Source organism: Cinclus cinclus, chromosome 17 (assembly GCF_963662255.1).
Source record: "Cinclus cinclus chromosome 17, bCinCin1.1, whole genome shotgun sequence".
Classification (NCBI taxonomy): domain Eukaryota; kingdom Metazoa; phylum Chordata; class Aves; order Passeriformes; family Cinclidae; genus Cinclus; species Cinclus cinclus.
The window spans coordinates 4,625,864-4,651,697 of NC_085062.1; the positions used below are offsets into that span (position 1 = coordinate 4,625,864).

Sequence of the window (25,834 nt, forward strand, 5' to 3'; positions counted from 1 at the left end):
TGCAAAGGCAGTTAAGACTTCGGGATTTAATAAGACAAGTCTGACAATCGGGAAAGGTCAATATTGCTATGAAATGCTGTCGGAGGCAGAGGGTGCCTTGTCAGCACCGTGTAAGCAGGGGATTTGGAAAATCCCATCCTCCCTGCAGCTTACTGCCACGAGGGTTTGTCAGCTGGGAAATGCTTCCTGGGACACGGCATTAACCTGGCTGCTGGAGCAGGAGAGAGGCTCATCAGCTGTGAGGGGACAGTGCAGGGAGAGCTGGCCCTGTGCTTGTGCTGGGCTGGGACTGTCCCACACAGCCCCACACCAGTCTGAGTCCCAGCAGTGCTGCCAGAACAGGCACAGCCACAGCACTGGTGCTTCCTCACCTTCCTCACGCAGTGTTTGAGGCTCTGTGATCCATATCCTCATTCCCTGGTGTGCTCCATCCCCTCCTTGCATGGCTACTGCTGAGGCCAGGGGTGCAGTTCTGCTGCTCCTGGGTCTGTGGTGGAATATTGCTTCTCTTTGGAGAGGAGCTGTGTGAGGCTGCCAGATGATGTTGTGTGGAACGAGGTATTAGCAGAGGATATTTTTTTTACAATTTCCATAGCCCTGGGACTTTCAAACCATCCATCCATCCATCCATCCATCCATCCATCCATCCATCCATCCAGTGTGGCTGCCCAGGGGAATGGCTGGTGTTGCTGGCTGTTATGTTCATGTTCTGGTCCAAAGCTTGGAGTAATTTAGTTCAGTCTTTTCCTTGGGATAATCTCCTGGTTGAATCCTCCAGGAGTTCTGTGCTGTGCCAGTGGGCTCAGGGGGGAACTCAGCCCTTCCCCCTGTTTTTGGCTCCATGGGATGAGCTGTCGGTGAGGTGGGCAGGAGGGGAGCACCGAGTGCAGTTGGATGGTGCTGGGACAGGCACTGTCCCCTGTGTCACCTCCTGCCCGTGCACCAAGGCTCTGCCAGACCAGGGATGGGAACAAAAGGGGAAAAACCTTGCCTTCAGCTGCAGATCTCTACTCCCCATCCTACTGAAAGCCTCAGGGGAGGAGAGTCCTTGCACTGGGACCCGGGACTGGGCAGATGGGCTTTGGCAAGGGGAGGAGGAGAGTAGGGCAGAGCTGGATGAACCCTTACTGGAGACAGGGGGGATCTCTGCACCCCATTTCAGCAGCTCATGGCAGGCTGTGAGTGTTTCCTGAACAGTGCCATGATGTGTGCCTTCTCCCTAGGCTATTGAGGCGCTGTTCCAGGCACTGGATCTGGAGAAGAAGAGTGTTGCCATGGGGCGCACCCAGGTACGATGACTGTGCCCTGTTTCCCCATTGCTCTGGTGTGTGTGGGCACAGCCCCATGCCAGGTTCCCCAGCAGCCCATAGACCCCCAAACTGAGGACAAAGGCTCTCCTCCACTGCTGCATGTGGCACCAGGTGGGCTGGGAAACAGACTCGCTAAATATCAGATCAAAAGGCTCCTAATTCTCATCTGAAAGCAGTACCCAGGGTAAATCCTGTACCAAATTACCAAAATCTAGCCAGCTTCTGGTGGTATTTAAGTTCTTAATTACCACTGATGTCTCCTGGGATTGAAGGGGTCTTGGGCAGCTCGTGGGTTTGCTGCAGAGCAGGAACTGTCACAGCAACCGCACTTGAACTTCAATGGTGATGGTCTCAAAGAAAAATTAATTTCATGTGCGTGCTTGCCTTCAGCTCTGGAGTTTGTAAAGAAAGAATTCATGGAACGGTTCTGTGGAGCAAAATGACTTTCTTTTATCCTGCACTGCGCAGTTTGTAATTATCTCCTCTCTGGAACCCTCGTTCTTAATCAATAGCGTGGTGGCAACCCCGGTCACATTTCGTTAGGGATGAGTTCGCTTCGCCGTCGCTTTGAGCATTGATTTTGTACCAGCTGCAAAACTTGCGGGGTTGGGGAGTTAATTCAGACATTAATGAGGCAATCGAATGGGTGGTGGAGCAATCATGGCATCAGCTCGGGAGAGCCACTTTCCTTGGGATTGTGCTTTGATTCAATTTGGCATCATTAAAATGCAGCTCTCTCAGCAGAGCCCCGGCCTCGCCCGTGTCACTCTGGGGTTATAAAAGCTGAGCCATGCTCGTGGTTGGGAGCTCCTGATCCTGGATTCCAAGGGCTTCTCCCATCAGTGACCCAGGGACACTTCTGACACTCAGAGATCGATACTGGCCTGGGTTTGATGGCATCAGCAAACCTGTGTCATTTCTGAGGTGTTTCTGACCAGTTCAGAGAAAGAAAACAATCCGGTTTATTTTGGTTTCGTTATTGTAACACATCAATTTTCTGTTACCTGTGTGCATCTGTGTCAGAATCCATGGTCAGTGGAGGTATCCATCCATCCATCCAACCATCCATCCATCCATCCATCCCCACAGTGGGGGGAACAGGCAGCATCCCACGGGAAAAGTTTTGAGGAATTACACTTTGTGATGGTCAATACCTCTGTCAAGCAGGAGGAAGGAGAGGTTTCAGCCCCAACCTGGGGCCTGTAACCTGTTCCTTGCTGCCAGGTGTTCCTGAAGTCAGGAGTCATCTCCAGGCTGGAGAAGCAACGGGACAAGCTGATAGCCCAGAAGATGACTCTGCTCCAGGCTGCCTGCAAGGGCTTCCTCAGCCGCCAAAAATTCAAGAGATTGAAGGTACCCACCCTGTGGGCTAGGGATATCTGAGCCCAGCCAGGGCAGTGCTTCTGGGATATGGCCCACAGCACCCAAATAACAGCTCTTCTGAACTCCTTTGAAGGGTGCCAGCTTTTCCCTGCACCATGAGATGCTGTGCTATCATCCCTGGTCTCCTCTGCCACCCTTCTCTCTCCAGCCCTGTGTCCCATCCTGGTCCTTCCTGGTCATGGCTGCTGAGGGTCATGGCTGCTGTGTCCCCACAGATCCAGCGCCTCGCCATCCGCTGCATCCAGAAGAACCTGGTGGTGTTCCAGGCAGTCAGGCACTGGCCCTGGTGGCAGCTGCTGAGCCACGTGCGGCCCCTGCTCAGCGTTAACCTCACCGAGGAGCAGCTCCGTGCTAAGGAAGTGAGTGCCAAGGACTTGGGTGGGATGGGTGGGACGGGTGGGACAGCACAGGACAGCACAGGGTGCTTTAGGGGCTCTGCCTTGTGGATTGGTCAAGTTGGAAGTCACTTCTGCCCAGGCAAAGATTGTTTTCCTACCATCCAGGAGTTGCCATCTGTTCTTAGCCCAGTGTCACGTTCTGCAGAGCTGTGGAGGGAGAAGCTTAGAGGGACAGTAGCAAAGACATCATGTCCCCAGAGTCAAACCCCATCCCAGGGTTCCCCCACTGCCCTCCTCATGCCCTCTGCAAGCTCCAGGAGCTGTGTCCCTTGAGCCAGCCAAACCCCTGAGTATGGGCTCGTCAGCCCATGGGGTGCTAGAGGATGAGCATGCAAACACCCCTGTGACAGAGGGGACTCTGTTCTGTCCCCAGTGCTGTGCTGCCATCCAACTGTGTTGTCCTGGGTCATGGGAGATGCTAATGGACATTTTTTTGGCCCAGGAAAGGCTCCTTTCATCCCTCTGCATGCTCTGAGACCTGGGCTAAATTCTTTGTCCATTTTCCCTGGAGTCCTGCTCCTCCTTCTGCCTTAGTGAGGTTTTAACAAGATGTTTTCAGGCTGGCTCAGATGAAATTAAAGCTGCCCAAGCTTCTGTTTTTTGTCTCTAAACCCACCCGGGATCCATCAGGCCCTATCATCTGTTAACCTCTGTTTTTATCACGGCTCTGCACGTTCTGCTCCTGCTCTGTGTAGGACATCAAAGTGGGACAAGGCTTCATGGAGCAGCTCCTGCTGCCTGGGAAGGGATCACAGCCAGCACCATGCCTTTGCACTGTGCTCTGATACCTGCCAGGGCCCTGGGACACTCCCTGGGCATGATCCAGGCCCCTGGCTGTTCATCCCAGGCTTTTGAGGTTTGCTGCTCTCTCATAAAACATGCTCTCCACACACCAAAGCTGACATTCCCTCCGATGGAATTCATGTCAGGAGCTGTAGTCCCAGCAATTTGCAGTGAGCAGCCTTCAAGGTTGCCTGGTAAATTTTATTAATAAGGCAGCTATGTCTCTTCCACTTATTTTGAACAGAAAACAAGGTTTTCATAAATAAACCGAGGATGCTGGAACTCTCTGTGTGTTTTTTTCCAATCTTCCCTAGGAGGAGCTGGCGGCGCTGAGAAGGAAGCTGGAAAAATCTGAGCAGGCATGCAGCGAGCTCAGACAGACTACAGAGAGTCTGGAGAGCAAGGTACAGCCCCAGAACCCTTGATACATACCCCAAAACATCTGATACAGACCCCAAAACATCTGATACAGACCCCAAAACCTCTGCCACAGCCCTGTTTGGGAAAGGAGCTGATGGGGATGAGCAGAAGCACCATTTCCATCAGAGCAGGAGGAGCCATGGGCAGGGGCAGCTGCCAGGGATGGTCCTCTGGACAGGGCTCAGAACAGGCTGCAGTGTCCAGCTGAAGAATTCCATTCTGGCATCACTCCAGGCTGCCCAGAGAAGCTCTGACTGCCCCTGGATCACTGAAAGTATCCAAGGCCAGGTCGGATGGGGCTGGGAGCAGCCTGGGCTAGTGGAAGGTGTCCCTGCCCATGGCAGGGGATGGAACTGGATGAGCTTTAAGGCTCCTTCCAACCCAAACCGTCCTGGGATTCCATGTTCCCAGCTGGCTGCTGGTCCTCTGTGGGTTCTGCTCTTGGATGTGCAGCTCCTTGTGATTGTGCCTGGGATTTTGCCAAGCATCACGAGGAGAAGGAGCTCCCAAGGTTTCTATAAATACCCTGGGTTTTCCCAGCTCCCTTGGCTGCAGCAAGGCTGAGCTGGGTGTAGGCTGCAGCTCTGCCTAATGGAGGCATTAGCCCCCAAGGCCAGGACCCTCTTCATCACTGGGAATGGGGTAAAGATGATTTAGTTTAAGCTCTTTGGGAGTCATGAGCAAGACACCTCCCTCAGGACAGACCTAGGAAAACACCATTTCTCTCCAGGGAGAGAAGTCCTCTGAGATTTGCTTACTGGGTTAAATTTGTGGGACTCCCTAAGGAGCTGGTGCCTGCACAGTGTGAGACACCTTAAAATGCTGTCAGACACAGGAAAGGAGTGTTGCAATGCTGTGTTTTCCTGTTTCCCCTCGCTGGACCCGCTGAGCAGGAAGGACCATGGGCCTGTCTGCTCTGCAGAAAATGGAATTGATTTTCTGGATTAGTAGTTCTCTCCTTCTGCTCCTGGTTTCAAAGGAGATTTAATGTAATCAAGTAGGACAATGGAGAGCTGTGATGAGCCCTGCCTGCAGTGCAGGAGCCTGGTGACAGTGGTGACACTGCTCAATGCTGCTGGGCACTCCTAAAACCAGGCAGAGCTGTCAGGACTCTGGATGGATGTGGGATGGCAGAACCCCCCCAGCCATGCCCAGACTGACCCCCTGCTCCCCCAGATCATCGACCTGACCACGGAGCTGTCGGACGAGCGGTACAAGGGCGATGTCACCTGCCAGGCCCTGGATGGGGAGCGGGCGGAGCGGCTGCGGGGCACCCGCGAGCTGCAGGAGCTGCAGGTACCCCAGCCCTGAGTCCTTGTGTGGTGACAGTGGCCGTGCTATCCCCCTGACACAGCCCTCCTGAGTGCCCCAGAGCCGGGTAGAGCTGCTCCCTTCCTCCCTTCCCTAGAGCAAACATGACCAAGTGCAGAAGAAACTGGAGTTGGTGGAGAAGCAGCTGGAAGAGGCCCAGCAGCTGGTGCAGCTGCGTGAGATGAAGATAAGTGGCTCTGGAGGAGGTAGGTTTTGTCCCCCTGGAGGCAGTGCATGCTCTGGGCATCCAGCCTGACCTGTGGGGTCACAGAGAAGAGGGCAGAGGTTTGTCCCCCCCAGTCAGTGCCACTCTCCAGCCTCTGGCCACTCCAGAATGTTCTGTCACCCTGCATTGCTCATCCAGTGGGAGCTGGCAGTGACAACTCAGTCACACGACTCTGGCTCTGGCACGGCGCTGGTGGTGCTGTGCCCCAGGGTGCTGCTGGCACTGCCTGGCAACCCTGGCACTTCAGGGTGTGCCTGAAGCATGTGGAGTGAAAAGCAGGCAGCTGAGGAACAGGATGGGATGGGATGGGATGGGATGGGATGGATATGGGATGGGATGGGATGGGATGGGATGGGATGGGATGGGATGGGATGGGATGGGATGGGATGGGATGGGCACACATGCTGTGCCTGAACCAGGGTACATGTTCTATGTGAGTGGGGCAGCCCTGGGCACACAAAGCAGAGCTGTGCCCCATAGGCTCTGTGCTGGTGTCGGTGCCTTGTTCATCCCCAGCACCCACCCTGCACCCCTGGGTGTCTCTCGTTGGCAGAGGACGAGTGGCAGGTGAGGTTTGACTGTGCCCAGACCGAGATTGTTTTCCTGCGGAAGCGTCTGGCACAGCTGGAGGAGCGGCTGGAGGCAGAGCTGGGCACCAGGACAGGGCTCGAGCAAAAGGCAAGTGCTGCCAGCCCAGGAGGTGACAGGGACACCCAAGGCAGCAGGGCTATTCCAGGGCTATTCCTCTCCCTGCTCCCAGCAGCTCTGCAGGGCTGAGGCTCAGCACAGCGTCTGCTTCTTGTTGCTGCTCCCACTGACCAGGGAAAAGCAGATATTTTCTACTAGTTTGAGCTTCAAAAATCACTTTTGCATAGCAAACTTCCATCTTGCTCAAGTGTGAGAGTGGGCAGAGGGTGAGGAGCTCTGGGCAGAGGGTTTTCAGTGGTGGGTCTTGCTGCTGCTCTGGCTTTAGGAGCTGTACAGGGTTTGCTCTCCCCATCTGTCACACTAAGAGCTGCTGGTGAAAAGTGCTGGCAGCTCCCGAGGAGGGAAAAAGCCAACGTGCTTTCCTGAGAAGTGCCTGGGAGCCAGGTCACTTCCCATAAGGATAAAACAAAGAAATAAAGATTTCTCATGGTACATTAAATAGTAATGAGAAAGAAGCTGAGTAAAGTAGGAGCTTGAGTAGAGCGAAGCAGCCCATTTGCTCTCAGTTAGTTCGGAATTACAGGCTTCATTAATGCAGGATTTTGCTTATTTAAAGTCATTCCTTAACGACTCCATTCCCTGGCGTGGGAGAACTCTGCGTGTCTGTCCCAAACACAACGTGAATCCTTGGGGATTCCAGTCCAGACGCTGCTTTTAGCAGAGGAATAGGATCAGGCATCGCCCCGGGGCAGCTCTGCTGACTCAGCAGGAGGGGCTGGGATGCTGCGGGCACTCGGAGGGGTCACAGCACCTCAGGTTGTTCTGGTTTAGTGAAAATTCTTCTGGGTGAACCAACAGAGGGGAATGAAGTGAGGCTGAGTCCTGGTGGGGGTTTTATCCAGGGGATGTGTGCTGTGGGGTCAGTGGGATTCCTCCTCTGTGGGGTGTATGGGGGGTCAATGTACCCTTCCTTTGTAGGGTGTGTGTGCTATGGGGTCCATGAGTCCATGTGTCCCTGTGCTGTAGGGTGGGTGTGCTGTGGGGTCCTTTCTTTGAATTGAGTGTGCCGTGGAGTCTATGGGATCCCTCCTCTGTGGGGTGTGTGGGGTCCATGTGCCCTTCCTTTATGGGGTGTGTAGGGTCCATGTGCCCTTCCTTTATGGGTGCGTGTGCCATGGGATCTGTGGGGGTCTGTAAGGTCCCTCCTCCACGGGACATGCACCCCATAAAGGAGGGGCACATGGATCCCACAAACCCCACAGAGGAGGGAACCATGGACCCACGGGCCCCACACAGGACGGACCCCACGGCACACACATCCTACAAAGGAAGGGCACAGGGATCCCACACACCCCACAGAGGAGGAATCCCACTGACCCCTGACACATGTTCTGCCGAGTCCATGGGGCGCACGTGTCCATGCTCTGCGGGGTCCCTGGGGTCCATCCACGTGTCCCTGCCCGGGGTCCATGTCCCACGGTCCCTCTGTCCCCTCCTGCAGCTGGCCGAGGCGCAGGCTGCGTGCCAGGCGGCGCGGGACGGGGCGCAGCGGCTGCGGCGGCGGTGCCAGCGCTTGGGCTGCGAGCTGGAGGATGCCCGGGTGCTGGCTGAGAACCAGCAGAGCCGCAGCCACGAGCTGGAGAAAAGGCAGAAGAAGTAAGGAAGGAGGGTTGGGGGTGCTGGAGCAGGAGCTGGGGAATGGGGAGGATTGGGGTGGGTGAGGAGCTGCTGTGAGAGTGGAGCTGTTTTCATCTGTTTCAGCTGCTGGGTGTTATTTTCCCATCCCGTTCTGTGTGACAGATGTGTGGGCTGATCCCAGACTGGTTTGGGTTGGAAGGGACCTTTAAGCTCATCCAGTTCCATCTCTTGCCAATGGAGAGGGAATATCTTCCTTCCACTATCCCAGATTGTTCCAAGTCCTGTCCAGCCTGACCTTGCTGTGCTCCCCTCCAGGTTTGACCTGCAGTTAGCCCAGGCCCTGGGGCAATCTGCCTTTGAGAAGAGCCTCCGTGAGAAGCTGTCCCAGGAGAACACGAGCATCCGCTGGGAGATGGGCAAACTCCAGCAGAGCCTGGAGGTGAGAGGAGACCCCACTTTGCTGTGTTTACCCAGTTTTGGGAGCAGCTCTGGGAGCAAAGCTGTTAGCTTTGCAATTAGAGCAGAGGCAATCATGAAACTTGATTCTGATTTCTCTTAGCACATTTCAGCGTGTTTAAAGAACTTTCTCCTTCCAGAAGGGCTGTTGCTGTGTATAAATGATCCCCATCCCACGATTCAGCTGATCAGGATCACCCCCATTTTCACTGGGGTCACTTGTGCTCTTCCTTACATCCTTACCCCCAATCCCACCTTGGGCAAGGTGCTGATCTGTGCCCTGTGGGATGGTGCTGCACCAAATGCCACTATGGGGGCAGGGGCACAGCTTCTGGGGTGGAAGGAGCCCCCAAGGTTGCTGCCAGCACCCCCAGGCAGCTGGGGCTGCAGGGAACCCATGGGGGACACCCCAAGGGAGTGGGAAGATGAGGTCAGTATCAAGAGGGAAAGGTGGGGATTAGGCTCTTGGAGTGGGGTGGGGGCTGCCCGACTCCTGCTGCTGCTCTGGGGGGTTGGGATGGGGAAATGCTTTGGAAATTCTGTGGGTTCTGAGAGTGGGGTTTGAGTGTCCAGGCTCTGATCCCTGCTCTGCCCAGCACAAGGAGGCCGAGGTGGCCAGGCTGGAGCAGCAGGTGGCTGTGCTGGCTGGCCAAGTGAAGGAGCTCAGCAACCCTGGGGCCACGGACACGGTGCCTGCACTCAAGAAGAAGCTCTGGGACCTGGAGGGCAGCGCTGCTGAGCAGAAGAAGGAGCTGGAGCAGCAAACAGCTGCTGTTGATCACCTGGAGCAGGTAATGTGGGACTGGGAGGGGCTGGGGGTGTCTGTCCCCACTGGTCACATGGAGCCCAGGCCGACACCGTCCTCATCCCCTCGGGGCTGTGCATCATCTCTGGGTGTTCCAGGTCCACGAGAGGCTGGAGCTGGAGATTGAGAGGATGAAACAGATCCACCAAAAGGAGCTGGAGGACAAGGACGAGGAGCTGGAGGACATGCAGAAGTCCTGCCAGAAGAGGGTAGGTCCTCGCAGGGTGGGTTTGATGCTGAGTGCTCTCCAAAGCTCCCCAAAGCCCTTCCAGGGGTCTATGTTCCCAGGGAAGTGCCCCAGCATGAGCCTCAGTCACAGCCTGGGGGTGCAGATCAGGCTTTGGGTCAGGGCTGAGCCACTGCCACACCAGAGGAGCTGTTGGGGACAGCATGTGAGAGCCACGTGTGATGCAGCACATGTACCTGCTGCTCCCTGTGACACCAGAGTCACACCAAGGGCACCAACCCCAGGGCTTCGTGTTTGGGGATGATTTGCAAGAAATATCCTTTCCTCAAGGCCATGAGTTTGGTGGGTGCAAACACGAATTCCAGATCTGCAGGGGCAGCCTTTGGGCATGTCTGGGTGTGCCTCAAATAGCCCATCCTGTCCCCAATGTCCTGCAGGTGCCTGGAGTGCTTCTTCTTTTCTGCACTGGCCCTGCTGGGAGTAGGAGGTGCTCCAGGGGAGATGGCCCATCCCTGGTCCCCAAAGACCTTGGTGCACTCCCTCTCCCGGGGAATGCCAAATCCCCACTGTGGCAGTGGCTCTGCCATGCTGGGACTTGGAGGGGTGGCAAGGCACTGAGCTGGGTGGGTTTCTCCCACACAGCTCCGGCAGCTGGAGATGCAGCTGGAGCAGGAGCATGAGCAGAAGCAGATGGTGCTGCATGAGAAGCAGGACCTGGAAGGGCTCATTGGCACCTTGTGTGAGCAGGTAAGGGGACAGTGCCCTCCCAGGGGCTGCTCTGTGAGCGATGCCCTGCCCTAAAAACAGGAGTGGGGATAAACAAGTGCAGCCAGAGCAGCAGCCTGGTGTTGGTGCACGTGGAGCTGCTCGTGGTGTTCTGTCCCTCATCTCTCCCAGATACCACCCAGCCACAGCAGGTACTGGGATCTGGAGGCGTTGGGACTGCAGGGATCCACAGGAGCCACATGATCCCACTAAGGACCCGCAGAGGGGAACTGTTCCCTTTTGTACAGAATTATCCAAACCAGGGGAGGCATCTGCTTTTTTGCTGGTGTTTCAGGAGAGTCAAACTAGCCAGGTCTAGCACTGGAGTGCATCCAACCACCTAGAAAAGCAGTTTATCCAATCCTGCTCATTGCAGAGGAATTATATCCCAATAACATTTGGTGAACAAATCCTTTTTCCCTCTCTGATGAGTCTGTGGCAGCAACTGAACAAAAGCATGCTCAGTTCTGCTCCTGTTCAATCAGCACGTGAGGGGCTGGACTGAGCCTCTTTGGGCAGCATTTATCAGCCTGGGCATCCCTTGGCATCACCCAGAGGCCACCCTAGAGCTCTGGTGACTGAGGTCCCACCTGGCCCTTTGCCCAGGGCTGAGGATGGCACCAGCTCAGTGTCACCATCTCGGTGGTGCTGCACCCCAGGACTCCCCAGAACTCAGTCCAGAGGATCTGTCCTGATGCCTTCTGCCTACCCTCATGCTGCCTTGTCCCAGTGCCACTCACCCTGGCACAGAAACCAAGCTTTGTGTCCTCTGGCTGTTGGCACAAGCTGGATTTCACCATTTCACCAGCCCTGGCAGTCATGTGTGTTCATTAAATGGGATGAATCTGTGATCTTTGCATCACTGGAGTGAGGGACAGATTTCAAGTAGACACAAAATGGTCTGATGAAGCTTATCCAACACATCCCTCCTGCTCCTGGCTTAGAAAATGTTTTGGGAGCTGTCACAATAAATAGTGCTGTATCAAAGCAGGGGATTGTTACAACAGTCCAACATGTCCTGCTTGTTTAGTGGAGGGGAGCTGAGATGGATGAGGAGGCAGTAGGAGCTGGGGGGGCTCAGGAGGAAAGGTCCCTTCTGCCTCCAGGGCAGTCCCCAGGTGTTGCCCCAGTCCCCCAAGGACACTCCTGGTGTAAGGGAAGGGAAGTGGGGCCATGCAGCTGGGATTGCTGTGAAACACAACCACAGTTTGGCAGCAGCTATTAAATCAAATCCTGGCTTTGTCACTTAAAAATCCTGGGCTGCAGTGGTGGGAGGGGGCAGCTGCTTCCACCATGGCACCAAATTTATCCCCTGTGGTTGTGGATGGACCCTGAGGGACAGAAAAATGATGTGAGCAGCGTCCAGGATCCAGCTGGAGGGATGGCACAACAGCAGTGGTGGTGCTGCAAACACCGTCTGGTTTGCAGAGGACAGTTCATTTAAAAATGGGAAGAAAACAACCAACCCAGAAAACTAATTAAGGAAATGGAGATGCCAGTGATTTCTAGTTCCAGCAAATTCCAGCCAGCTCCAAACCAGGCTACAAAGGTCAAATCCACACAGTTGATTTTAGCCAGTGAACAGAAAATACGAGATGGAAGGGGTTTGAAACGAGAGCTGTGGAAAACCACCCAAATGGAAAATGTTCTTCAGATATGCTGAAATCAAGCATTGAAACCTATTTATTTGGTGGTTTTCTAATTCCTTTATCCCTGTAACCATGGTTGCTCTCTCCCTCTCTCTGGGGGTAGCATAGAGGGTGGGTTTTTTTTAAGGTGCTTCTCACATCTGTGTGGTCAGGCTGTCCCTCTGGCCACAAGGATGGTCACTGGGGAAGATGTGGCTGATGGGAGACCAAGGGCGGGCAAATGTTTGCAGAGGAGCAGCTCTTTGGTGAGGAAAAATATGCAACACCTTGGAGGTGCTCAAGGAACAACTGGCCGTGGCACTCAGTGCTCTGGTGTAGTTGACCAAAATATCCCTAAACCGTGTGGGGAACTCCTTGGGGTGGGGTGGAAGGGCCCGATGGAGGTTTCAGGGGACAAAACACCACATGTCCCCTCCCCAGATCGGCCACCGCGACTTCGACGTGGAGAAGCGGCTGCGGCGGGACCTGCGCAGGACCCGCGCCCTCCTGGCCGATGTTCAGCTGCTGCTGGCGGCCCCAGCAGAGCCCGGAGGAAGCTCCCAGGAGCTGGAACACCTGCGCAGACAGGTAGGGAGGGATCTGTGAGAGATACAGGGAGCATCCCCAGCTCCCCCGCTTTGACTGAGCGCTGGCTCCCGGGTACCGCCTAGAGTCTCCTCGGAAGGAGCAGTTCCCTGTAATTAAGCCAACGCTGGTGAAGTGTTTTTCCCCTTTCTTTCCTGTTAATTTCTTTCTGTTCGGTGCGTTTCTGTGTGTCTCCTACTGCTGTTGCCATAGGGATGCCGAAAGCAGGAGAGGGATCGGGTGGGATTTGCCGTGGTTTGGGCGCAGGTAGCCCCGGGCTCAGCGGGGTTGGGTGACCTGGGGAGCGGCTCCAGCTCTGTGCCAGCTTGTGCCACCACCCTGGGGACCAGCTCGGCCCCAGGGTGAGCCTTTAGTCCTGTAGGATGCCCTGCCACGGGACAGGGGCACCACGGGGCCATCCATCCCCTTGTGGGCCGTGTATTCCAAAGTGCCAAGCAGGGGACCCAGCTAAAGATGCCGGCCCTCCGAAACCACTCAGGAATGAATGTGTTCTGCACATTTCCCCTGGAAACGATGGAATCTGGAGGCACGGGCAATTCCAGCAACATCGAAATGTGATCGGGAGGGTCGCTGTGCATAAATAACAGCTGCGAGCTGCAGCTGTTCCCACCTGTGCTGAGGGAGAAGGGGAAGGTGAGCTGGGTCTGCTGGAACCAGCAGTGTCCTGTGCCTGTTCCCATCTCCTTGCCCTTGCTTGTGTCCATTACCTGAATGTCCAGGGCAGGAGATGTCCATGGCTGGGACAGGCAGTGGGAATGGCCATTTTTTGCATTCACATGTTGTTAAATATTATTGACCCACTGCTGCACTTAATTAATCCCTCAGTGTTTCCCAAATCCTGCTTCAGGGCTGGAGAGGTTGCACTGCCCCTGTTTGTTCTCAGTCCCTGGTGGGAAGGAAATGTAGCAGGGCCCTGCCCTCAGGTCCTTTCCATGTGCTAATTTGAGGGATGTACATCAATGCTGAGGTGTTTCTTGTGCCCATCCCGTGGCCATCCTGCAGTGTCCAGCCCCATCTCTCTGGGGAATAATACCCAGCTCACTTGGGGAACAGAGCTGGAGAAGTAAATCTTTACTCTAGAGAGTAAAGTCATAGGGAGAGCAGCTGAGGGATCTGGGGAGGGGGCTCAGCCTGGAGAAAATAAGGCTCATACAGGAGGGGGGACCCTTCTGGCACTGCACAACTCCCTGGCAGGAAGGGACAGCCAGCAGGGACAGGCTCTGCTCCCAGGGAACAGGGACAGGATGAGAGGAAACTGCATCAAACTGTGCCAGCGGAGGCTCAGGTTGAGTATTCTTAAGAATTTCTTTGTGGAAAGGATGGTCAGGGAGTGGAAGAGGCTGCCCAGGGAGGTTTGGAGTCCCCACCCCTGGAGGTATCCAAGGAAGGACTGGACGTGGCACTCAGTGCTCTGGGCTGGGTAACAAGGTGGGGATCAGGTAGGATTTGATGACCTTGGAAGTCATTCCCAGCCTTAAGGAGTCTGGAATTCTGAGATTCTTGTCTTCCTGCACACCTCAGTGCCCACAGCAAGGCAGGAGGTCACTCTCTCTCCCTGTGATTCCATTCAGTCCATCCCTGGGCTCCCTCACTCCATGCTCCCTTGTGTTCGGAGATGAGCAAACAGCCTGGATTTGGGGAATGTGGAGTTTTTGCTGTGCCACCAACACTGAGACTCTGCATGTGTTTAAAATACCACATGATTATTCTGTCCTTTAAAGTGAAACAATTTCTAATGGCATTCATGACGACTTTCTCAAAAGCCAGTGCATCCTACTGCCAGCCCACGGACCTTCAAGAGAAGAAAAACTTTTCTAAAATGCTACATTTCCGTTAATCAAAATCCATATGGCTGGAAGTGCAGCATTGTTTCTTAATAAGGCTGAGGCATCCATTTTATGCAGGTATTTAACAGATGGTGTTCACAGCAAACTAATGTTGTTCCACATTTCATACATTATGCATTTTTTGGTGGGAATTTCAATTTATTCTTCCCAAGTGGGAAAATTCCATTACACAAAGTGAATTGGAAGCTGATGTTTAATGAGGGGTCCTGGAGATACTTTTCAGTCTGACTGAAGTATCAGGAGTTTGGTGGGAATTGTGGCAGGGAAGAGGCTGGTCCAAGGGCTGATTGTGGATGCAGCTGTTTCTGGAGCAGCTGGACAGGTGGGAAAGTCCTCGGCCATAAAACCAGGAGCTGATCTGAGTGGCATCTTCAACTCATCCCTGCAAAGCTCAGAGATTTTTTTTTTTCAGCTGACAGAAGAAAGTTTGAAAGGTCTCAATCTCCTCAAACAGTGGAGGGAAGCAAGCCAAGGATTGCTCCAGTTATAGTATTCCATGATTCCCACCACTTTTTTTTTTTTTTTTTTTTTTTTTTTTTTTTTTTTTTTTTTTTGAGGCAGAGGGATAAAAGAAAGTAAACCCAGAGGAAACAGCCTCAAATTCTCAAACTCTCACCATGGTGTGCAGCTTTTCCCGTTGCTCCCAGGAGCTCCACAGGGAAACCAGGACCAGGCACAGGAAATGAGCAGTGAGCGGAGGGGTTTAGTTGTCTTTTTCGTAAAGAAATAAACCCCTAAAAAAACAGGGGAAGGAACTGGATGTTCAGGTACAGCCTACAGCAACTCCTCCTCCCAGGCAAGGGGGGAGTTTTGGGGATGACGCTGCAGCTTCCAGATGTTTGCAGCCCATTGAAGATCGCTGTGATCTTAATGGCTGAGCTGTAAAACCCGAGAGCAAATTAGCGTTTATAAATGGGATCTTCCACGTGGATTTGCAAATGCAATTTACGCCACGTGAAAAGCCCATTTGCAAACCCCGAATCATGAATTGCTCTAATCAGGAACTACATGTAATTCACATAATTTTGCAAATTAATGATCCCAGCTCTACCTCACCGAGGAAGAGGGAGGATGTGCCGTGGGGGCCCTGGCTGCTGGACTCACCAGGACAGTCAGTGATGTCGGGATCTGTGCTGGGAGGTGCCAGGGAAGCTTTGCTTGCTCTGTGAACCAGGAGCAGACAATCTGAGGAGCAGCACGGGTTTAAAAGGTGGAGAGTCTGTGTTCTTCAGCAAGGAAAAATGCTCTGTGGGAGTGGAAATAAACGTGTGTGGTGCCGGGGACAGCACCATCACCTTGTGGTTTCTGCTCCTTTAATGATGCCCTGTAACTTTTCCCAGCTGGAAGAGAGCGAAGCAAAGTGTGCAGAAGCCCAGCGATCCCAGCAGACAGCAGCTCAGGAGCTGGAGAACCTGCACACGGAGCTGGAGACCCTCAGCAGAAACAAAACCCTGGTGGGTTCCTGGAGATGTGGCCAGGGCAGAGCAGGTGGGAGGACCAAGTCCCACCTCAGGGGGTTTGGCAGCAACCAGCAGCTGCTTTGCTAAATCAGCCACTACCATTAATAAATCACCTCAGTGTTAATTGCTCTACAGAGGATATTTACAAAATCTCCCAGGATTTACTAAGTCTCCAAGGATATTCACTAAATCACCTGGACTGTTTGGAAACAACAGCCCCCAAGGCGGTTTAATGGGTGGGCAAAATTCCTGCAAGAGAGCAGCATCCCATGGTCCTGCTCTGGCACTCTGATGGGTTGGAGGCTGTTGGCAGCACATCCCAGAGGGGACTGGGTGGGTTCACACATCCCAGAGGGGACTGGGTGGGCTCACACATCCCAGAGGGGATTGGGTGGGTTCACACATCCCAGAGGGGACTGGGTGGGCTCACACATCCCAGAGGGGATTGGGTGCACTCCCTATGGGATCTCTGAGCCAGTGGTCCCCCATGCAGGTGGACGAGCAGCTGTTCCAGCTGCAGCATGAGAGAGATGACCTGCTGAAACGCATCGATGAGGACCAGGAAGACCTGAATGAGCTCATGGAAAAGCACAAGGCTCTGATCGCCCAGGTAGGAGCTGGGGCAGTGTCTCCAACCCTGGGAGGGCTCTCAGAAAGCCCTGCAGGCTGGCACAGAGAAGGTCGTGGCCCCTGGGGGTGCACAGCAGGGTGGGGACCCCAGGACACAGATGTTGTGGTGAGGAAGGGAAGAACCAGCTCCTCTCACCTGCAGTTTTGAGTCTTTCCAGAGATGTTTTGCCCCTAGTTTCAACACCTGGGGAATCCTACAGCTGTCCCTCTGGGTCATTTTTATTCTTCCTTTCACCATTCTCTCATGCAGAAGTTAAAAAATGCTGCCAGACAGCCCTGGAGCTTTCAGTGCCATATCCAAACTATGTCAGGCTCTCCCAGAGGATTGTTCTGGGAGCTGAGGGACCCCAAAGCTCCCATGGGAGAGGGACAGGCTGTCCAGGCTGACAATTCACAGTCTGGTGCCCCTTGCAGAGGTGATAGGGATCCAGATAGGGATCCTGTGTCTAGAAGGGCCCTGAGGACAGAAATGACAACCTGGTTTCTGCCCTGATCCACAGATATTTTTTTCAAAAATTAGGGAAGCTGTAGTGAGTTGGGAGAATTAAGCTCCATCAGGGCAGTCCAGGAGCAGCTCACTGTCCCAGTGGCAGGAGGTGCAGGCAGGAACCAGCCCTCTGCTCCGAGCCCTTGGTTCTGATCCTGCTGCTCCCACTCCAAATTTTCTGTTTCTGCAGTCAGCCACAGACATCGCTCAGATCCGGGAGCTGCAGACACAGGTGGAGGATGTGCAGAAAGAAAAGCAGAGCCTTCAGGAGAAGGTAATTCCTGCAGGAGAAGGTAATTCCTGCCCAGTCTGTGGCACCCCTACTGAGACCTCTTTAGGCTGGAGAAATCTTTTCCTGGCAGAGCTGTTGGGATGCACAGCCTGGCTTCTCCCTCCTCCCTTGCTGAACAGCTGGGGCTGGGATGGGCTGACCCCAGGGCTGCCCTGGGGTGGGCACCAGCAGGGGCTGAACCCCCTCGCCTCTGTGGCTCTGCCAACCCTCCTGGAGTGGTGGATTTAATTTTAAACACATGAGTAATCCCATTAAGTTAAGTGCTTTATTGGAGCGTGGCTAAGCTGCCCAGGAATCAGAAGCAGGACTTGCTCCCTCCAAGGCAGAGCGGGTGGTGCTTTGGAGATAGGCTGGATGAAAAGAGACAACAATCCCATAGTTCTAGGTCAAATTCAAAATCTGAACCCGAGCTGCACGGGGATCACTAAAAGGGCAGTTTCCTTTGGAGGTCTCGGTGTAAGAGCTCCGAAAACAGCTTGGTCCAGGCAGCTTTCCACAAAGACTGTGAATTTTTACGCCTGCTGTTCTCAAAGAGTCCGTGAGGAGAGAAGAGCAAAGGAGCCCCAGCCACGTGTCCCTGGCCAGCAGGTTCTCCATTCAGAGCCACACACTGATGTCAGGCCTGTGCTGTGTGGCTTTAACAGCCAGGAATTCTTTGGGAAGTGAAGGCAATGCTTGCAGTGCCCATCACCTCAGGGGCCAGGAGAAACCCCCAATGCATGTGAGGGACTGGGGAGGGGTTCAGCAGAGGGGTTCAGGAGAGGGGCTGGGGGATGCTGACACAGCCCCTGCTCTCCCAGCTGCAGGCAGCTCAGGCCAGGGTGGCACAGCTGGAGCAGTGCCCGGCCGAGCGCTCCATCGTCAGCCGGCAGGAAGCGCGGATCCGGGACCTGGAGAGCCAGCTGGACTTCCAGGCTGTGCAGATGAAGCGCTTCGAGGTACCCCCTCCTCACCTGTGGGGAAAGGAGCACCTGGGAAGGGCTGGGAGGAGGGGTTGGGGCAGCTCAGATGGTTTGTGGCACTGCTGTTACCTCCGCGTGGGGGTTTCTGATAGGCTTGGTGCTCACAGAGAACTTTCCAAAACCTTTCCAACTTCACCAGGTGCTGGTGCTGCGCCTGCGAGACAGCATCATCCAGATGGGAGAGGAGCTGGAGAAGGCAGCTGAGTCAGAGGCACGGGAGAAGGAGAACACCAGGTACTACCAGAGGAGGATGGAGGAGATGAAAGCTGACATGGACGAGCTGGTGCAGAGGGAGCTGGAGTCCAGCCGCCGGCGCATGGAGCTGGTGAGGGGGTGCTCCTCCTGGGGTTTGGGTGGTTCCATGGCCACGGGAGGGGTCTTGCTTCAGCTAGAGGTGACCCCTCATAACCCCCGGGTTGTTCTGAGGGCCCCAGAAAAGTCATTTTCTGTGTGGTCCTTTGTGTGCTCTGGGGATGGAGCTGTTCCCTGCGCAGGTACTCCCTGGGTTCTGGGCTGCTCCTCTGGGAGGGGCAGGGAATTGTTTTGCATCTCTCTGCGGCCCCAAACCATTGAACCAAAGCTGTCCTTGAGGACCTTCATGTTCCCTTTCTCCATGGCTGGTCTGGGAGCCTGGACAGTCACTCCGCTGTGTGTTGGGGTTTTTTGGTTTATTTTTTTTGTGGGAAGGAGGTGGCTTTGCCTTCCCCACTCATAGAAATGCAGTTCTTGTGTGGATGTGGCACCTGGGGACATGGTTGAGTGCTGACTTGGCAGTGCTGGGGTAGAAGTTGGGCTGGATGACCTTGGAGGTATTTCCATCCTAGATCAATCTAGGATTCCAAGTTACTCAGGTCATTCCTGCAGCTCCTCATGCTGGCTCTCCTCATGCCAGGCAGAACCACAGTGGGTGGGAAATGCCTTGGCCCTGCAGCAGGCCCCAAGTGCTGAGTGCTGGGTGTGCCAGAGCTGGGTGTGCCAGGCTCAGCCCAAGCACCAGATCCTCCTGGAGCTCCTGGCTTTGCTAAACCATCCCCATGGCTGCAGCTCAGACAGTGGCAACCAGCAGCTAAACCTGCTCTGAGTGAGTAGAGCCCCATCTGGGTTTGGAGAGGAGCAAAAATAGATTCACCTTCACTTTTCAGCCCTTTCCCAGTGTTACTTTTCATGTTGTTCCTTCCAGTAATCCAAGGGAAAGCCTCGCTCCCGAGCTGTAATTGAAATATATTGCAGTTCTGCTGGCAGCAGGGCTGAATTAAGAGCAGTTATTTTATCAATAATCTTTTAGTTAGCAATCAAGGAGATCTCAGGATTCATTCTGCCCAGAGGCTGCCAGCCTTCCCGAGGGGAATGGTGTGAATGATTCCCAGTCCTCTGCCTGCTTTGTCCTTGCCCAGCCAGGCTGAGCCCTGTGCACTCCGGTTGCCAGAGCAGCCTCCCCTGGGCTTGGAATGAGGTCGGATCTCTCAGCCTCTGAAGCTCTGCAGAGCCATGAGATGGGGGAGTGAGAGGCTCTGCTGAAGTGCCATGGGCATTCTGGGCTCCCTGGTCCTGCTGCTTTCCCTGTGGGACTGGGGGAGCTGTGGTTGCTCTGATATTGGGTGGTTGTTGCAGCTCTGCTGGAAGGGCAGTGCTTGGAATGTGGATGCTCTGGATGTTGGGATAGGGGTAGGTTCTTTTTGCTGTATTTTTGGGGTTGTGCCTATATTTTTATCAGCTTTTTGAATGTTTCATATGAGGATGTGAGTGACGGGTGAAGGGAGGTTCAGGAACTTCTTGGCACTCTTGTGTTCTCCTAAATAAAGTGCGCAAAGAGGTCGGAAAGGGATTTTAGAGGCACCTCCCTCAAATAAGACAAAAACCCCTGTAAACAGCTGAACCTATCAGACACAACTGAGAGGTCTGGGTTTATCCAGACACTCAGATATTTGGGGTTATCTGGCATCTGCAGGAGAAAGGAGCGGGTGGGCTCCCCCAGACACACCTCCCCATCCCAGCTTTTCCATTGCTCCATGGGAACTGGCTCCATGTGCACAGCCAGGGACTGCTGTGACATTCCTGGGAGCAGAGGCATTCCCCAGGCTGTGTGTCCTCTTGAGAGCACTTCACTAAAACATGGGGCAGAGCTGTGATCGAGGAGCCCGGCCGAGCTTGTCGGGAGCCTGGTGGGGAGCATCAATAGTTAATAGAAACCCACTTATGGCTCTGCTCCTGCTAAATCCCCCATCAATTATAAATCCAGCGTGAATTATTCACTTGACATTACTAAAGTCGTGCTCTGCTCCTAACATTTTTTTTTAATTTATTTAAATACATGGTGGTGAGGTTGTGGACTTACCACACACTGTTGAGGTTTAAAGGGGGGGGGGGGTGTTGAAGGGACAAATTTCTGGCAGGGACTGGGTTAGAAATCCTGTCTTGTTTCAGAGCTGCTGCCTGTATATGTAGATATATATAGAGAGCATATATATACAATATACAAAGTAGAAGGTATTTTGTTCTCACACCTCATATTCATCAGTGGTGGATCCACCGGAAAATCCCACACCACCATCCCCGGCCAGGCTTAGGGTGTTTATTCCATCCCTCCTTCTTTTCCCACCCAGTTTAGGTCAGCTGGGAGGCAGTCTTGTGCCATTCAGCAGGGAATATCCAGTGAGGAGCAGGGATGAGAGCTGGCTGCCAGGCAGATGGCTCTGCCTTATGAATTTTGTAAGAAGGATGGGTTTTGAACACTTTCCAAGCATGTTTGGTAATGATGGGGGTAGGACTTGGCCCTGCTGGACTCTCTTTGCTCTGGCTGCACATCCTGGGTTTCCTCCCTGGAGCTGGAGCTCCTCTTCCAATAAAATTTGGATCCCAGCCTCATTTCTCAGCTGCTGTGCTGACACCCAGAGCTTGCCAGACCGGCCCCAGCCCCCTGGTATCCTCAGACCACGGCACACTCAGAGTCATGGTGGGGAGGGAGGGGTGGATTTCCATCTTGGAGTTAATCCAGGGGATCTTAAACCCAAGCCCTGCTCTCTGTGTTCATTGCGTGTAACACTCATGCTTATCCCCTACGTGTGTCCCCTGGCGAGGCTGCGGTGCAGGGAAGGATGGAACAGGGCTGGGAAAGATGGAGAAGGGCTGGGAAGGATGGAGAAGGGCTGGGAGCAGGCATGGAGGAGGGATGTGGGACAATGGGTGGCTGTGAGGGTGTCTGGGACAAGGCACTGTCCAGGATTTCCCTCCTGAGGCTGCTCTTAGGGAAGGATGATGCTGGCTGAGCTGCCTGCACAGCTCGAATTTCATGGGAAAATTCAAGCGTCTGGATGAGGACTCTGGGATGAAAACTCTGGAATGGGGTCCAGCCATGGGCAGGAACCCCTCAGGTCTCTTCTCCTGGAGAGCCAGGTGCCTTCCTGATGGAATGCCTAAGGAAAAACAGAGGCTGATCGGGTTGGATGAGCCCTGGCTGGCCCGAGGTACAATCCAGGGACTTGCTGGGTCTCCTCCAACCCCTCTGTAGCCAGCACAGCTCCACTGCTCCCCCTGCTCGAGCACACCACGGGTGCTATCCTAAAATCAGGTTTCTTTAATGAAGCTGTGAAATTCATCAGCACAATAATTAACTAATTTTACAGAAAACTGAAGTACAGGTGTGAAGATACTCTTCACAAGTTTTTTGATTTTGTTTGTGTTTTTTTTTTTTTTGCGAGAGCCTCAGTGTAAATAAGCTTCTTTTTTTTTTTTTTTTTCTGGTTCTTTTGCTGGCAGATCTTTGTACCTTGGTCCCGCTACGACCATGTTGTGTAACACAATACAGGCTGAACTCAAGGGCTAGGGGGTTTTGCTAATTTGCAAGCTTTTAAAGATTTTTGTTTTGTTTTGTTTTGTTGTTTTTTTTGGTTTTTTTTGGCGCTTCCAGTGAACTTGAGAAGCAAAGCGGGAGCTGTTTGTGCCCGCAGCCGGGAATGCCACGCTCCCACCCAGGCAAACGCTCAGCTCCCAGCCGGGTCCCAGCAAACCCTCTGATGTCTCTGGAGCTCTTGTCCCCATCCCCACCTGCTCCTGGGTCCTTGCAGCTGCTCTTCCCTTCAAGAGAGAATGTCTTTTAGGAAGTGTAATGACAATTATCATCAAAGGCAGCCAGGTCCTTAGAGGTGAGGGTGAGTGATGGAGGAGCCAGGAGCTGCGTATGCGCTAATTAGGGCTGTTGTGATTCTGCTTTGCCATTAAAAGAGTAAATTCCTCAGGAATCCATCAGCGGTGCTGGCTGCAATTACACGGTGCTCGCCCCATCTCACTCAAGCCTTCAACTGCGCAAATTTTGTCGCTTCAGACTTGCCGAAAAGCCGCGAGTTAAGGGCTTAATTAAAAGTAATAATGATGGATGAATTCCGCAGGTGCGCGCTAAGTTCTTCGAAGAAAAGTGATCCAAATTGGGCTAATTAGATTACACTTCACTTGAGGTGGATGGGAGCGAGTGTCACAGCAGAACCATAAACAGAAATACAAGGTGGTGACAAGGACGTGGGGCTGGATGCTCCGAGGTGCCGGCTTGGGAATCCTTTGGAGTCCCACGGATCATTTCAGTGCTGGCTTTGTTTATCTCCTTTTAACTTCTCTCCAAATAACTCCGAGACAAAATTAACTGGAGGGGGGAAAAGCCTCATAAGAAAAAGCAGGTTTAGAAAAATCCCTTTTCCATGAGGGATGTGCAGAATCTTTTCACTGGGAACCCCTGAGCAAGGGCAGGAGTCCAGCTGAGAGCAGCTCCCCGTGGGTTTGCTGGGTGCCAGCCATCACTGAGTGAGCTCCTGTCCCTTTGTGTTGGGGAAATCTTTAATCCAGGCTCCCTGTCAGCAAGAATCAACCTCAGCCTTCTGAAATCATGGTTTCTGACCCACCAGCAGAGCCAGTCCTTTGCTCTGGGGCAATCTCTCCCCTAGTGTGAATGGGAGAATCTGATTTGGAAACTTATTCAGAACCAGGCAGAACGTATATTTTATTTATTGATGATAAAATATACATCAGCCAGGGATTCTGAGCTGGTCAGGCTGGTCCTGCTGTGCATGTCTGACTGGTTTGATGGAAACAGCCAGAGGTGCTGGTGCCAAGAGGAGTTTAACAGCAGAGGATGCTCCTTTCAGCCCCTCAGGTCCAGCTGTGGTGCAGTTTGCCCAATAATATGAGTTTTCTCAACTGATATATTTTCTCCTTTATTTCTCCCCTTTTTCTGCTCAGAGGAAACAAAAAGCCAGCTCTTCCCAGTGTCGGGATGTCAGTTCTCAGCCCAGGGACTGTGTAAAAAAGAGAAAAGCTTCTTGGATTTACATTTAGAGAGAAACAACGTGTGTCAAAGGTGTCCAACAATTCCCTGTGTGCCAGGGGCCTGGTGCTGGGATGGGCCTTGTCAGTTTGTGTTATGCAGACAGTATTTTTCCATCTGAAATTGAATCATATTGGCAAAATTATTCCTTTCCTTGAGACAATTGTAGGGTATGGAGAAAAACACAAGGTGTCTCCGTGGATGAGAATTGGGACAGCTGGGATGTGGGGTTGAGCAGTGTCAGCTCTGTTTTCTAGCTCACATTCAAATTACCCCTCGGATGGCCTGTGGGTAGGGGACCCCAGGGTCACCCCAGTGCCCTGCAGGTCCCCTTCCCGGGGCCACCAGCGTGGGTGCCACAGAGTGTGGGTGCCCAGGGATGTGCTGGGGGTGGCAGGTGGGGCCCCAGCTCAGCAGCATCCCCTGGGGTGGTCCCTGTCCCCTTAGTGAGGTCAAGGGGGACCCCTCCAGCCCCCAGGACATTCTGTTTGCTGCTCCTACACCCATGCCAGGGGATTTCTGTGTCCATGGCCAGAGGAAGCAGGTTTGGGGTGTTGGCAGGGGGATGTTCCGTGCCTCCCTGCCCATCCCTGTTAACTTCAGAGCAGAGGAGTGGAATGAAGTGAAGCCACTGAACTATATTTAATTTGTGCCATAGCCTACAGATGAGGAGCTGGGTCAATAGAGGCTCTTATCAGCCTGTGGAAGGGCTCAGCTCTTTATCAGGCAGTGGTTTCACTCCCTGCTCCTGTCATCCCAAATAGCTGAACACAGGCACGTAGGCACCCGGAGCTTGGGGCTCTTTTCTCCTCTCAGGGGTTGTTGTTTCACTAAGTGTGCCCTGTTCTGAGCCCCTGAGGTCCTTGATGAAACAGCTCCTTTCCACCTTGTGCCTGAGCGAGGAGGGAAGTGGAGGGCTTGGAAATGCCAAGTTTCAAGAAACTGCTCCTCAGCATTGAGGTTTTCAGTAATATCGGCGTGTTCCCAGGAGCTGCTATGACACCGTGCCACCCAAACGGGGCTGTTTCTTTTCGTGTTTTGATGAACTGACATGCTCTTCCCCTGGGGGCCCGTGTGCCCAGTGGTTCCCGTCCTTCCATTATTTCCTGTGACAGCGTGCCAGCTCCTGTGCCGTGGCCTGTCGCAAATTATCCCTCACCTTGTCACCACTGCCGTGGCGATTTCACAGCTGGCAGCTTCAATCACTGCAGGTCTGCTGCTCCCTCCTCTCTGCCCTGTGATGGCTTAGGAGCAGCAGGAAGGGTTCCTGCCCAGCTGCAAGGGCTTGGAATGGGAGGAATGTGGGTGCAGGGCCAAGCTGGTGTCCTTGGTATGCAAGGTGGGTGATGCTGGGTCCATAGACCTGTGTGGGCTGTGTCAGATTGTGAATCATGGAATGGTTTGGGTTGCAAGGACCTCAAAGCTCTTCCTGTCCCACTCACTGCCATGGGCAGGGACACCTTTCACTATCCCAGGTTGCTCCAAGCCTTGTCTAACTTGGCTTTGGACACTTCCAGGGATCCAGAGCTTCTCTGGGCAGTCTGTGCCAGGTCCCACCACCCTCACAGGGAAGGATTTCTTCCCCACATCCCATCTATCCCTGTCCTCTGGCAGTGGGCAGTCATTCCCTGTGCCCTGTCACTCCAGGCCCTTATCCAAAATTCCTCTCCAGCTCTCTTGGAGCCCCTTTAGGCACTGGAATGTGCTGAAAGAAGCAATTTATATTCACAGGAGCCACAGGGCACAGTCCACCAGCCCAGACAGGCACTGGGCTGAGAGTGGGATGGTTTCACAGTCACCCACTCTCAGCTCAGGTGTCACTCAGGTCAGATAGCCCTCACCTGGTGTCCCCCTGTGCAGGAGCAGCAGCTGGCAGAGCTGGCAGAGGTGAGGCAGGTGCTGCAGGCTGACCTGGGCACCTCCATCCGCCGCATCGCAGACCTGCAGGTGGCCCTGGAGGGGCTGCGTGACAGCGACGACAGCGATGCTGAAAGGTGAGGAACAGGGGCTGGGGGCGGCTGGGGAAGGGCTCAGCTGCTCTGTGAAGCAGAGGCAGAGCTGAGCAATGCCAGGGTAGTTTCGTGTCCTCGTCCTCACGTGTTCGCGCTGCGCGTGACACCCAAAAACTTTGTGTTAATGGAAGGTTTCATGGAAAGTGTCACCTGTAAAATTATCCTGTGTGGCACGGCTTAAAGCGAGCAAAAAAGGGTGGGAATAGATCCATTTGTACAGAAGGTCCCCAGCAGCAGTTGTTGGTGCACCAGCACTGAGTTCATCAAGT

The 25,834-nt window shown here is 53.8% G+C and overlaps 1 protein-coding gene across 1 annotated transcript in view; it reads left to right on the plus strand.

Moving 5' to 3' along the window:
- Positions 1-25,834, plus strand: part of MYO18B (myosin XVIIIB) — a 52,035-nt gene that overhangs the window by 17,988 nt on the left and 8,213 nt on the right. Inside the window, exons 22-40 of the mRNA XM_062504666.1 lie at positions 1,224-1,289; positions 2,535-2,663; positions 2,909-3,052; positions 4,189-4,278; positions 5,471-5,590; positions 5,703-5,811; positions 6,385-6,509; positions 7,981-8,135; positions 8,433-8,556; positions 9,170-9,364; positions 9,477-9,587; positions 10,208-10,312; positions 12,400-12,546; positions 15,752-15,865; positions 16,365-16,481; positions 17,179-17,262; positions 18,081-18,218; positions 18,382-18,567; positions 25,414-25,547. Coding sequence (XP_062360650.1) covers positions 1,224-1,289; positions 2,535-2,663; positions 2,909-3,052; positions 4,189-4,278; positions 5,471-5,590; positions 5,703-5,811; positions 6,385-6,509; positions 7,981-8,135; positions 8,433-8,556; positions 9,170-9,364; positions 9,477-9,587; positions 10,208-10,312; positions 12,400-12,546; positions 15,752-15,865; positions 16,365-16,481; positions 17,179-17,262; positions 18,081-18,218; positions 18,382-18,567; positions 25,414-25,547 — 2,393 coding nt within the window. The remainder of the gene's footprint in view (positions 1-1,223; positions 1,290-2,534; positions 2,664-2,908; positions 3,053-4,188; positions 4,279-5,470; positions 5,591-5,702; positions 5,812-6,384; positions 6,510-7,980; positions 8,136-8,432; positions 8,557-9,169; positions 9,365-9,476; positions 9,588-10,207; positions 10,313-12,399; positions 12,547-15,751; positions 15,866-16,364; positions 16,482-17,178; positions 17,263-18,080; positions 18,219-18,381; positions 18,568-25,413; positions 25,548-25,834) is intronic.